This window comes from Acromyrmex echinatior, chromosome 13, assembly GCF_024713525.1.
Source record: "Acromyrmex echinatior isolate Ae372 chromosome 13, ASM2471352v2, whole genome shotgun sequence".
NCBI classification, from domain to species: Eukaryota; Metazoa; Arthropoda; class Insecta; order Hymenoptera; family Formicidae; genus Acromyrmex; species Acromyrmex echinatior.
The window spans coordinates 159,478-174,031 of NC_141864.1; the positions used below are offsets into that span (position 1 = coordinate 159,478).

The 14,554-nt window shown below is 31.6% G+C and overlaps 1 protein-coding gene across 2 annotated transcripts in view; it reads right to left on the reverse strand.

The window, feature by feature from the left end:
* Positions 1–14,554, reverse strand: part of wake (ankyrin repeat and fibronectin type III domain containing protein wide awake) — a 271,094-nt gene that overhangs the window by 42,466 nt on the left and 214,074 nt on the right. For both annotated transcript variants that reach the window (XM_011070250.2, XM_011070248.2), the window contains one exon: positions 2,589–2,692. In XM_011070250.2, coding sequence (XP_011068552.1) covers positions 2,589–2,692 — 104 coding nt within the window. The remainder of the gene's footprint in view (positions 1–2,588; positions 2,693–14,554) is intronic.

Sequence of the window (14,554 nt, forward strand, 5' to 3'; positions counted from 1 at the left end):
CTTATATAATTTGTTCATGAATCTCACCAGTAATCATTAATGACCTTAGGAATTTGGAATGAATTGTATACGATGATTTATATCGCAATGAAAAGATCTTGCCTTAGTCATATAAAAAATTTTTAAAAGATAGTTTCTTTACAGGATCATCCAAGAATATGGTATTAATTATATATGATTCTAAAGTGTTTTATGAAAGATCATTTATCAGTATTAAGAGATGTAGATACGGAATAATTTATTTTCCAAATTGATACAAGAGTCTGGCATGAATCGTACATGATGATTTATATAGCAATGAAAAGGTCTTGCCTTGACCTATAAGAAACTCTTAAAAAATAATTTCTTTACAGGATCATCCAGGAATATGGTATTAATTATATATGATTTCTAAGTATTACATGATAGATCATGTATTAGTCTTAAAAAACATACAATTACAAAATAATTTATTTTTTAAGTTGGTGCAGGAATCTGATATGAATTGTACACGACGATTTATATCGCAACGAAAAGATTTTAATTGCTAATTTAGCCTAATAAGATAATCTTAAGAAATAATTTTTATACATGATCGCTCCAAAGTAAAAAATATCGATATAAATAAAAAAAATAAAAGTATCGATTATCCCAGTAAATATAATGGAATTAATGAATGAACAGAAACTGGATTAAATATATGAAATAAAAAAGAATTAGAAAAATTTAAAAATAGATATGTTAAAGTACTGAATATGACTGAATAGAAGGTTGAAATGTATATTATCATTGTCTTAATGAATTCATAAATTAGAACTTCGCTGTAATAACTGGTGTAGGCTTTTCATATTTCTTTCTCAAATTAAGTTTGATTTAGTTGAGAAACCGTTATTCAATTTGTAAAATAATAATAAAAAGAATTAATTTTTAGCCAAAATGAATTCTTTTAAATCTCATTCAGCTCGTTGCTTGTCCCATTTCATTTTATTTACTGGGATACGAACAATAAATCACACAAAATTCCAATAGTATTCTTGTAATATTTTCATGACACTCATATTCATAATGACAGTTATATTCTTGAAAGATTCACGTTACATGTGAATCAAAATTCAGGTAATCAAGATTCATGTAACATATGTGTAGTCATGTAATATGCTTATAAGATTCATGTATACGTAATATAGGTGTAAGATTCATGCAAGATTCTTGATTTACTTACATATCATATGCGATATATTTTTATACAATCTTGTATGTTTGTCCGCGAAATTTGTATGTGAAAATTTTCTTGGAGGATCTAATAAGAATTTTTCTTGTAAGAATTTGCAACAGGGATCATTACGGCATATTATTTCACAAATGATTATTACATTAATTAATTCGATATTTTATGCAATCGATGCTGCACTGTTGCTGTACTATCTTGTATTACTTGTATCTTGTCTCTTTTTACGAGAAACTACTATGATTAATCTTGTTTATGTAAAGCCTATATTATAATTGTGATTATTTCTCAACATGGAACGATTGCGATGCAGAAATTAATAAACATATGCTCAAGAAATTGCTCAAAACATGTCGAATTATTGAATACATGAAGGGAGTCATACATGTCAAGTCAAGTTGGAAACAAGTCAGGTTATGGATATTTCGTGAAAATTAATTCGAAGAAGTGTCCTTCTTGTCACTATATTTGTTTTCAAAAACTCGGAATATCTTAACGATGCTAAGGCGCTAACTAATGTGGACAAATTAAGACGCTAGGAACTTTCAAGACGAACAAAGATTTTATAACGTAGGATTCTTCGGTTTCGCTTGACAATACATTATAAAGAGAAATTTATTTTCCTGAATTTTTATTCCAATTTTTCCCGGGGAAATGTAATCGAGAGATGCTTATGACGCCAATAATCTCTAGCGCATTCGCCAGAAATTTGATTCTGGTTTTCTTTCGTGAGTCTATTTGGCTTAATGTTTTGGATATAATCTTAATTGCTCCGGCAATCGTCACAAAAATTAATGAAAAATTAACGAGAAATCTCGGGTATCCGTCACAGTGTCTTATTTATTCGCATTCAATGAAAGAGAATCACTCGCATTTACAACTTGTATGTACATTTTTCCTCAACGGAATATAGTAAAAGAGAGAGAGAGAGAGAGCGTTGAGAAATATTTAAATACTGTTATCAACTCTACAACGCGTACATGAATCATGTTCGATCGTAATTACGTCGGAGCTCGCTATACAAAGAAGAATAATATTAAAAACGTTGAGAAAAAGCACGTCACGCTCAGGACAGGGTTTCAGTTTTTCTTTTCTTTTATTATTGTATTTCGCATTCCTGCTTTTTATTCGCAACGCAATAATGCTTGACGGTATTTTTATTAGAAACTAATTGGGATTCTAATTGGGGAATCTCGCAGGGAATCTCGATTTTCTTGAATTTTTTTTAAGGCAAAAAGAAAAAAAGGCAAAGACAAAGAGGGACAAAAAAACATTTTGTGGGAAAGCGGAAGAGGAGTACAGATCAATGGGATTCATCACATGCATAACGAAGTTCCCGCTATACGGCGTGCAATTTGTAATTGGATTCGATTGTACTTACATTGATTCCCTTCCTGCGCACCGAATGCAACCAACATTTTTGCCAACGGTCTGTTGTTGCTAAGGACAGCAACATCCAATGGAGACAAGCCGTCACTGTTAATGCTGTAAACATGAGATACCAAATAACATAGATAAAGTTTAATTTTAAATTCTTTCTTCAAAGAAAAAAGAGAATAAAGTGGGAACATACAGCGAAATAGTAGGATACATTAGGGCGTATACGTATATGCGGTGTGCGTGTGTGCGTGCATGTGTGAGGGTCAGGGAGGGGAAAGTGCATCACAGACGCTGAGTTCGAGGGAGGAAAAGCACCGGGATCCGTAGTAGAAGGTGAAAAGAAGTTTTGTTCATCTTCTCTCTCTTTCATCCGTTGCGTTCTCCTAACCCATTGTCCTCTCCTACCCATTGTAGGATGCAGTCCTTTCTTTCCCATACGTTGCCGTCCTATACTTACCATAGTATTCCCACTCTCTCTTTCTTCCGTTGAGCTCTCTCTCCAACTCCCACGTTCTCTTTTCTTCTCGCAATTTTATTAAATAGATATGATATTTGTTTTACAATGTAAATATGTGTTTTATGATATGTGTTTTAAACGATATGACTTAGCAATGATTTTAATTTAGCAACTAATAATACATATTTTTTAAATAATGTACAAATAGCCGTTACAAATACGAGCGTTCTTAATTATCGAACCATTATGAAATTATTATTGAGTAATTATCGAACACCTATTGAACTGTATACAATTATACATATTACTGAATTGCTATCATTATAGATTCTTAATTGCAGCGGGAAGATTTGTCCTCACTCGTTCCCAATAAGTAAAAATAGAAACAGATCTCGTTACGTGACAAGCAAATGATGTCAGAAAGGAGCAAAAAAAAGTATTTTATGATTGTGGAGGAAACCCAGAAAGAAATAGAGAATTACAACTTTTTATTATTCAATTTTTATTTTAATAATTTGATTAACTTATTTGTGGAAATACGCGCGTCTTCTTATTACATATAATTCTAAACCGCTGAATAGAAGAGGAAAAAAGGAAACCAAAAATAATTTAAAAAGTTGAGTAATATATTTAACTCTCAGTACACACACTTCAAAAAAGTCTCTATCTACCCACATTAGAATCCATCATTAGAGTTACTCCACGTTTTCATTTGCTTGTATCTCAGATTGTAGTGATGTAGTTGATTTTAATTAATTTTTTTTGAATCTATCGTTTGAAGACCGAAAAAAAGAATTTTTGAATTAGAAAATCTAAAATGTCGCAGTACAAACGATATTTTGCAATAAGTGAAAAGGGATCGGAAAAAAAGAATTTTTTCAAAATCTCATCTTTTTGTCAAAAATAAATGAAAAAAGATTTTATTAGTGATGAACAGCTAATAAACTTTAAGAAATTATGAGCGTTTTTGCGATTTGTTCACAAACAATATTTTTTTTTGCAAAGTGAAAATGAACGATTTTTCATTTTTACTTTACAATTTTTATGGAAACGAATCATAAAATCTTTGAATTTTGATAGAAATAAATAAAAAGGTGATCCTATCATTCTTCTATGGTAAATATTAATACAATTTACTATTAGATTTAATATTAATTACAATAATTATTAATAAAATTATTAATAAAAATAGCTTATTAAAAAATGGCGACTTTAAAGGGAAAGGAATTATATTTAAAAAATAGCCTATAGAAAGAAATTGCAATTTTGCAACAATGTATAAAATATTATAGCATCATGAATATGCATACTTATTTCTAAAATATTTGTATAAGAAAAAATCAACAATTTAATGATCAAATTTCAACTGGATATATTTCCGGATATTAATGATATCCAACTATCCGGTCGGATAGTAAAAAAGTGCCGAATAACACCAGACATCGGATATTTTCTGGATATCCGATGCATCCCTATTCTTTACTACATTGGATACTGGATTGTGGCACATTTGCCATTAACAAGGAAGAAGAACAAGAAGTTTTTTCTGATATTAAGAACACAATAAAATTGATTTAAATAATTTTTTTATGATGTGCACTCATGATTAAAATCATAAATAATCCAATTAATCATTTCTACTTACATTTCAACTTTGCAATAAGTCTGGATTTTCTGATTTCGTTGTATACACAAAGGGTTAGGGTAACCCTAACACGCACTTTACACTGTACAATGACGTAGCTAATTATTTCGAATATGTGTGAGAAGATGTATTGTATAAAAAAAAAACAAGAAAACATGTAAATAGACTTTAGAAAAATTCATAACGTATAAAATGTATAAACAAAATTTTATAAAAATTGAATAAACTATCTCGCCTTATCCTGTTGAATTGGAATATAATAGTGTATAGCGTGAGACGTTTTCAAAGGTAACATAGTCTGGTACACACACAGTAATAACAATGTGCTATACGTAGAAGTGGTTCACCGTTGATTACAAGATACAAGTATAATAAAAGAATACCATAAGTTTCTTTGAAATAGTCCCACCACAAATTTTCAGAATTTCTTCGTATTTTTTCGCAATCCTCATCTTATATAGTGCACATATGTTTTATCTAAAAATTCTGTATCTGTTTGAAAATTAATTTCATTTTTATATCTTTTAATGTAAATCATCTCTGACATTAATCTGTTGTTACAGTAAGTCAAGTAAGATCGTCGTCGGCTTTACTCAAAGCTCATAAAAGATATCGTCCTAAATCTATCATGAATCCATAGAGGGCATCTTTATCCTTAATGTATTATCAAGGAAGATTCAGTTGTCATTGAACTTTCTTAAGAGAATCACATTAAGCGCCATGAGTACCAAATATGCATCACGCTATGAAGTGTTCCTCTGCACTCATCCAAAAATGTCACAATTAGCGGCTGCTAAATATATGAAAAAGTTGAAATCATTCGTATAGAAGTGGGTGCAGCGATATAATGTGGCAAAAAATGTCGATGACCAGAACGTTACCAGAACGTGGCTCGATATGCAAAATGGACAAAAAAGACGATAAAAAAATAGAATTTGTTTTCGCGTGAATCCTGACTTAACACTGCGTCAAGGATAAGCAAAATTGAAGCAGAAAGGTTTAGATATATCGTACGAAATTATTCGAACCTATCTCAAGGCTAATAACATGAAATGGTACAACATCATGCTGGCCGACCACGCTCTTACTTGACTTACTGTATAACTGCATTCAGTATCTAAGATTTCAATTTCATCCCAATTAAATTGACTTTGTGTATTTGTGACGCTGGTGTCACCTTGTATGGAAGGCTCGCCAAGGCGGCATGTCAATAACAACGATTCTCTTTGTTGTAACAATTCGGAATTTATTGTTGACTCGAATTAAGATTTATTCGAAGCGGGCGGTAAGCGATGCTCGTAAGCCAAGACTTAATGCGTTCGGTTCGATGCGTGCACAGGTAATTCGCATTTGGTACGACGTCGAGTAATTTCTTACAGCCGTTCGAAAGAAAGTGTATTGCGAGCAACAACGAGATCGGCAAATCTCGCTGGAGATTCACGTAATTCTCATGCACTGACTGCTCTCGCGGTACGCGTATACCGAAAACGTCAGGTAACAAAATGCAGCAGTAATATGCGATGGAACTTCAGTGTGATTCGCTCTTCAGGTTCGGGTTAAGAAGCGTTTCGTATTCCCGGGATCGGGAAGCGAACTGAACTTTTACACGTGGAACGTGTGCGCGATCGTCAACTTTTCGAGTGTCGCGCAAGGGGGGTCGCGTGCCATGAGATAGATAGCGTGATTAGAGCAAGAGCGAAATATCCGCATGTTTTGAACGGTGACGGTTTGGTGTCTATGAGCTGTTTGCTTACCATCGCCGAGAAGATATTCAAATTAATGATCATTCCGGAACAATGACCGTAATACAACATAATATGTTCGGTTATAACTGATTGTACAGCTGTGCATCTACGAATATGGTTCTTATGTTTCTTCGAAATTCTAGTTTTTAATTGTCTGCATTTTTAACCTTACCCTTTTAATGTTACCTACGTAGGTTGCATCATAGTCATTGCATGAAATTTTTATAGACAACATTCTTTTTAGATGAAGCAAAAAAAATTCTTCTTCGAAAATGAATGAAATAGAATTAACAAAAAAATGGATTGGCTGTTCAAAAAATAAGAAAAACTAGATCTTAATAATATACATCTTATACGATATTTTATCAAAAATACTCAACACAATTCACAAAATAATCTTTCTGACAACAATCAACCTTCACATACTATATCAGACACTCATGAATTTTCATTAACATCACCATCACATTCGCCCGTTGTCAGAAGTCAAAGAAATTCTTGACCCGACAAATCTTTCCAACCAATCATTCTCCTCCTCAATTAATTCGATTAAAGACAAATGGTTTTAAACATGTCTTCATGTAACATACCAAAAGACGTTAAAAATCTAGTAAAATTGAAAGAAAATTTTTCTCTACCAACTACTACTCTAACACTAAAAAATTAACTGTTGAATCCATAAAGAATACGGAGAACAATATCAATAGAGTTCCTAATTTTAGAAACATCGCAAGAAATAGATTAATTTTAATTATCAATAAACTTTCTTCCTTTTTTCCTCGTTACAACAAGAATATTACACAGTTTTGAAAAGAATAATTTCAAAAGAATAATTAAGAAAGTTCATAATTGCCAATTCTAATGTAATATTTATCAGGGCCGATAAAGGCAATGTCACTGTCGCATTGTTCAAAGATTTGTACAAATTAAGCGATATGCTATGTGATGTTGAGACATACGAAAAAATTAATAAAGATCCAACCAGAAAAATTTCTAATAATCTCAGAAATTTTACTTAATAGGTGGAGAGATCTTGAATATATTATACCGAAATGTTACAAATATTTGAACACTATAGTGAATGCATACTATTAAGAGCATATGCTCTCCCTAAGATTATCCCTTTAGAATTATTATCTCTTCGATAGACAGTCCTCTCTATAACTTTTCTTTCTTCTTACACAAAATCTTATATATTATATTCCAACAGCTCATTCATATTAGCAAGCTTCAAGTCATATTAATAACAGTTACGATTTAGTAAATAAACTAAAAAACATACATCTTGTTAATGATAATTGTTTGATATCTTTAGATGTGATATCACTTTTCACTAACGTACTCACAGATTTAGTTATAGAGAGCATTTTCAAAAAATGGAATTTTATTTCGAATCATTATAATATATCAAGAGATGAATTTCTGGGGGCATTTGTATTAGAGTCAACCTACTTTAAATTTGATAATTACATATTGTATATAAGCAAAAATTTGGTACACCGATGGACTCTCTTCTATCCCCGGTGATTGCCAATTTAGTAATGCAGGATTTAAAAAAAACGGTGCTGTGACATTTGATTTCGAGATATCTTTTTACTATAGATTTGTTGACGACATAGTTATGGCATATCATCAAAAATGACTCAAATTGTTCTTAACAAATTTAATTCTTACCATTCAAGACTATAATTTATTTTAGAAATAGGTAATAACACAATTAACTTTTTAGATACTACTATTTTTGTTTTAAATAATAAATTAATTTTCGACTGGTATCTCAAAAACGTACCTCTTCAGGTAGATATTTGAATTTTTTATCCCAGCATCCTCTTATACATGATAGGGCCTTTTTCATTTCTCACTCTATGTTTCAAAAAAAATTAAAAATTAAAACTTATTGTGAACATTTTTCTGTTCAAATTAGTTCGGTCCGTTTTTCAAAAGATGGCTTCGGCTGTTGTGAATGCTTCATAAATGGAATGGTTTATAGTGACAGCTGATTTTGGTATTTTTAGAGAGGTTAGACATCTGCTATAATATGCTTAATATTCAGTTTATATCGCTTTGAGTTTCATACAAAAACCTTGATTTTTACTGTGTTTGAAATGTCGAATTTTGTGTTAACCAAGCAGCATTTGCGGGAGGTTCTAATTTTCTGCTTTAATTGGAAGAAAAGTGCAGCTGAAGCCCATCGAATGCTTGTCGAAGTTTATGGTGACACTGCTCCAACTGATAAATCATGTAGAGAATGGTTTCGACGTTTCAAAGATGGAGATTTCAGCGTTGAAGACAAGCCTCGCTCTGGACAGCCAAAAAAATTCGAAGACAAAGAATTAAAGGCATTACTCGAAGAAGATCAGAGTCAAACGCAAGAGGAGCTTGCAGAATCATTGGGAGTAACTCAACAAGCTGTTTCTGCACGATTGAGAGCCATGGGAATAATTCAAAAACAAGAAAATTGGGTGCCTTATGAACTGAAACCGAGAGACGTTGAAAGGCGATTTTTCACTTGCGAATAGCTGATTCAAAGACAACAAAGAAAAGGTTTTTTGCATCGGATTGTGATTGGAGATGAGAAGTGATATTTTACGACAACTCCAAGAAAAAAAAATACTACGCCAAGCCCGATCAATCGTTGCCATCGACCTCAACATCAACACCAAAGCCGAACATTCATGATTCGAAGATCATGCTCTGTATCTGGTGGGACCAAAAGGATGTTGTTTACCATACTATGAACTGCTGAAACCTAGCGATTCCATTACGGGCGATCGGTATCGGCTATAATTGATTCGTTTGAGCCATGCATTGCGAGAAAAACGGCCGGAATACGAGCAACGACATGATAAAATTATTTTTCTTCATGACAACGCTCGGCCTCATGTCGTAAAAGTCGTAAAAAAATATTTGGAAACGCTCAAATGGGATGTTTTACCGCACCCGTATTCTCCGGACATTACTCCTTCTGATTACTGGTTGTTTCGAAAGATGCAACACGATTTGGCAAGTCACCGGTTTACTTCTTTCGCAGAAATCGAAAATTGGCTCCAAAATTGGATCGCCTCCAAAGACGAGTCATTTTTTCGAGATGGAATTCGAAAATTGCCTAAGAGATGGGAAAAAGTAGTAGCCAGCGATGGACAATACTTTAATTAATCTGTTCATTCATTTTATTTTGAAATAAATGCATTTTTGAATACAAAAAAACGGACCGAACTAATTTGTACTCTCAATATTTCTGAGAAATTTAAAACTGTCATCAAAGATTTAAACTCCAATCTCTCTTTTTTTTAGTTTGAACAAACTTTAATGTGTAATCAAAGTGCATAAAGATCCTCTTCCTGCTTCATTTAAAAAGAATGTTGTACACAATCTCATGCAACCTATGTAGATCAAACGTCCAGACAATTAAAAACTAGAATTTCGGAACATGAGAACCATATACAGATGTACAATCAGTTACAACCGAACAGGTTGTATCATGAATTTAATTGGGAAATTGAAATCTTAGATACTGAATGCAATTATAACAACAGATTAATGTCAGAGATGATTTACATTAAAAGACATAAAATGGAATTAATCTTCAAACAGATAATATTTTTAGATAAAACATATATGCCTCTTATATATATATATTAATATATATATATAATAATTTGTAATATACTACAGCATACATTTACTATACCTTCTACATGCGAATAATATTAGGTGTTGGAATTAATTCGTAGCGTTTTACAAGTGATGGGAAGTACTTTCATTAATGTATTTTTTAATGCTCATGTGAAATAAATAACATTCTTTCATTAAAAAACGCTACGAATTAATTCCAACACCTAATACATAACATTGATTATTGTTTAGAATCTATTTTGTACATTTCGCCAACTTTAGAGGATAAAACTATTACATTCCTCACTTGAATATCGATACTGCTCTGACTCACACAGATTTTCGCAGTTTCTTGTTAATTAGTGATTAGTCAAGTTTGACAATCATTTGACAATTTGTTAAATTATATTATCGTTTATATTCAACTCTATTACAATTTTATTATTGATTACGCCGTTAAATTTATTATAACTTAATTTATTATTATTACTTATTTTATTATTTTAATAATTGACCAATATAATTGGTTATACAATACATCATTGTGGGGTAAGTCTTTCTTGACCATGATATAAAATGTTTTGTAGCTTATTAATTATTATTATAATTAATTAGATTTCCAGTTATTCACTACCATGCAGCTTTCAAACTAGGAATTTTTATTCTAAAATGAATAAATGTTACTGCCACACAATAATCGACTATTACTTCAACATATATCGACTTTTATAAGATTCGAATAATCAACGTGTTGAAACATATATTGTAAATTTGCTGAAGAAGGCTAAAAGATTAGCCGAAAATGTACAAGTAATGATATAATATATAATTAATTTAAAGAAACAAAAACTGCGCACGGTCTACAGCACCAATTCTCAATTGCCTGTTTATATGATTTTTTTGAAAACATTTTTGACAATTATTTATAAACTAGATGTTTTAATTAAGAAGGTCCTAAAACCGTTATGAAATAGCATAAAACAAAAAATATCAGATCGTTCATCTTTCAGCCTGGAAATATCTGTTTTTATGATGAATATTCTTTAGGCAGATATATATTTCACATTTTTTACTTTATTTTATTTTGTTCAGTTATTAAACTTAATTAAAAAATAAAAATATATTGTAAATTTTTTCTTACATTTAAAATATTAATGAGAGCGACGAAACTTTTGTACGCATTTGTATATCGTGCAAATGGTTTTATTTTATAAAATTAATCATATAAATTTTATTGACAATAGTTTAATATGCATAAGCTTAAAAAATATTTCATTTTTTGCATGAAGAGAATCCCATGTAAGTAAGAGAGTTATTTGACCGGTTAGAAAGTTGTAATTTCAATATGAATCAAGTATGATGAAACAAAAATGAAAAGCCAGTGTGAGCCGACGCAAGTTATTCTTATGTATATATATATAATACTATAATTTAATTAAACGCAGACGAACGTTTCAACACCGGTATTGATTTTCAGTGTAATTGAATATGACGTGACTACAGAGATTCTTTGTAACGTGGAATCTATCATGTTAGAGTTTATTAAACATATAGAAAATAAGTTATCGAAACTAAAGACTAACAATGTAAATGCATTCAAAAATAAGTTTTATCCATACTTGCAGAATATTAAAAACATAAAAAAACAATATAATACAAATAACAAAACAATACCGATAAAATATTAGAGATTCCTTAGTTGCTACCAAACAATTTACTAAAGACAATCCACAAATATTGTTAATACGTGTAGATAAGGGAAATGGTAGTTGTTATTGATAAACCAGATTATATTAAAAAATTGGAAATTTTACTAAGCGACACAGACATATATACTGTCTTAAAGCGTAATCCGATCAACAAAGTATTAGGGGATTTAAAAATGTTATTAAAGACATGGAAGCGGCAAGAATTTTTGACCGATCAGACATACAATTTTTATAATTCATCTAATGCAACATTACTGAGAGCATATGGGTCCTAAAATCCACGAGATAGGCAATCCATTATGTATTATTGTTTCTTCTATACGAAGCCTATTAGTAGGGGCCCATTAGTAGCGGCCCATTAGTAGAAGCGCACGATTTCCACGCGAAGCGACTCCTACCTTATCTCTCCCCTTTCTTAGGAGTGCACACTTCTATATACAAAATGACTTTTACCTCACTTCCCTCTCCTTCCTTCCTGCTTCGGGGTGCACGACTTTTAAAAAAAATATGGTCAATCTTGTAGTCGTGCGCTCCTTAGCAAAGGGGGAGTTGGGGTGGGCCGCTTCACGTGAGAGTCATGCACTCCCAAAGCAGGAGAGGAGATGAAGTGGGAATTGCTTCGCGTGGAAGTCATGCGCTCCTAAACAGAGCGAAATGGGTAGAAGCTGCTTAATGCTATCGTTATTCTCAGTGTATTATAGAATCTTTATTTACTATTTGCTAAACAACCTAAACCAATGCCGTCCCTCACTAATTTTTGGGGGGAATCACTCAGGACCAAAAAGGTTGTATACAAGGTGATCCACTTAAATCGACCATCTGAAATGATTCATTGTAAATTAAATGAAGTTAGCAAAAAAGATGCAGGCAACATTGTGAAAAATTAATAAATTCACCAAAACGAGCGACACGTATGAAGAAAGCTAACCAATTGAAAAACAAATGCTCAGAGTATACTGCAGATGAAGCTCTAATACTTATAATAACTATTAAATTGGAATACAAAAAAAAGATATTGAATTCTTCGGTCTATTGCGACATAAAAAAATTTAAAGCTCTATCCTTTGTATAAAATATTAACTGCAAAAAAAGCTTATTATCTACCTGAAGGAGATATGATGATTATCGGAGGTGGAGCAAGTATTAAGTTGCAGTCTTTAGTAGATTTAATTATTAAACGTCTATGTATTTTACATAAATGCGATTATGAAATATTATTAGTATTATAAATTGAAAGAATACTGCAATGAGACAACTCAGTCATATGTATTTCTCTATGGATGGTATCCCATGTCAGTCACATTGCATAAAATGTTAATTCATGGACCAATTTTTATAAGATCATTTTTGGTGCCTATAGGTTATTTATCAGAAGATGTTCAAAAAAATAGGCATAGAGTTTCGCAAAATACGCTTGGAATTCGCAAGAAAAATGATCGCGACTAAAAAAGATATGAATACTGATACTATTCATAATTTACTAATAACTTCCGACCCCGTAATTACAGTGCTTAAATCAGGAAAGATTCAGAATTAAAAAAAATTGTTCAAGACGTTTGAAATTTAATTAGGGTTCCTAATATAATAAAGTCATCTTTTGAAGGATATCATTCTGATAATCCTAATTAGTTACAAATGTTTTATTAATTAGCTTTACAAATGTTGAACGTAATAAGTGTTGTTTCTCAATGTTTTTTTTTGTTATTTATCGTTCTTTTTTATATAAAAAACGTTATATAAATTACAAATATAATTTTTTTTTCTCTCAAATAGTTTTGTCCTGCTAGATTCACAAATTGAACTACTGCGGTGACTCGATGCAACCCGGCATTCGGCAAGATCACAACAATACTTTAAACGAGAGTTGTAAGTTTCCGTTATTCTGTGTAAAATAGATAAATAATATTGCTAATCATTGATGCATTTGATTCGCTGTATAGAGAACTTGGATTTCGAAACGTACATACTCATAATAATACATGGTATACCAAATAAAACATGACAACTATATGAAAATATCAATGTGTATGATTCAAATTTTGCTGATTATGTAAATTCAAATATTCATACACGTCATTGTACGATTCATATGTTAATGATGGAACATACAGCAAAACTCATCCACACACTGATGTTGTTCGATGCGAGTGCCTCAAATTGTCGCCCTCTTAATATATCACCCGTGCGACAGTTTTTTTAATTACAAGTTTTAGCGCTTATTGCCGACCAACGCACTTCTCACGGCGCTGCGACGCGGGCATTGACCCGATGATGCAGGGATCTTCTGCCAGAAATCTATCAGAAGCCGCAAAAAAGACTTATGTAAAACAAACCATTGTTCCTTCAATATTTGTAGATAAGAAAAATCTTGTTACGCGACATGATAATAAATGTTCAAGACAAGACGAGTGGCTCAATTAATTCACGTAATAAACAAGAAGAGTAAAACATATTCTCTGACTATATTCCGCGAGATAATAGCGTCGTGGATTAACATAGCGAGAAACAGCCCATATCGAAATTATCTAACAGATCAATTATGGAGCATATATTACTTCAAATTATAAAATGTAATTATGATATTTATATCAAACTAAAATTGCACATCTATAGAGGCAGAATTGAAATAACTCTTATTGCGAAAATAATAATTTCCAACAATAATTTCCCAACAATAACTTGAATATTGCTGGAAAATGTGAAATAGGGATTAATTAAAGAGACTTATAGTGACATTACTGATTCAGTTCATTGGCTCACTGCATGAGCTGAGGATTGCAAAGCTTCTGAAAATTT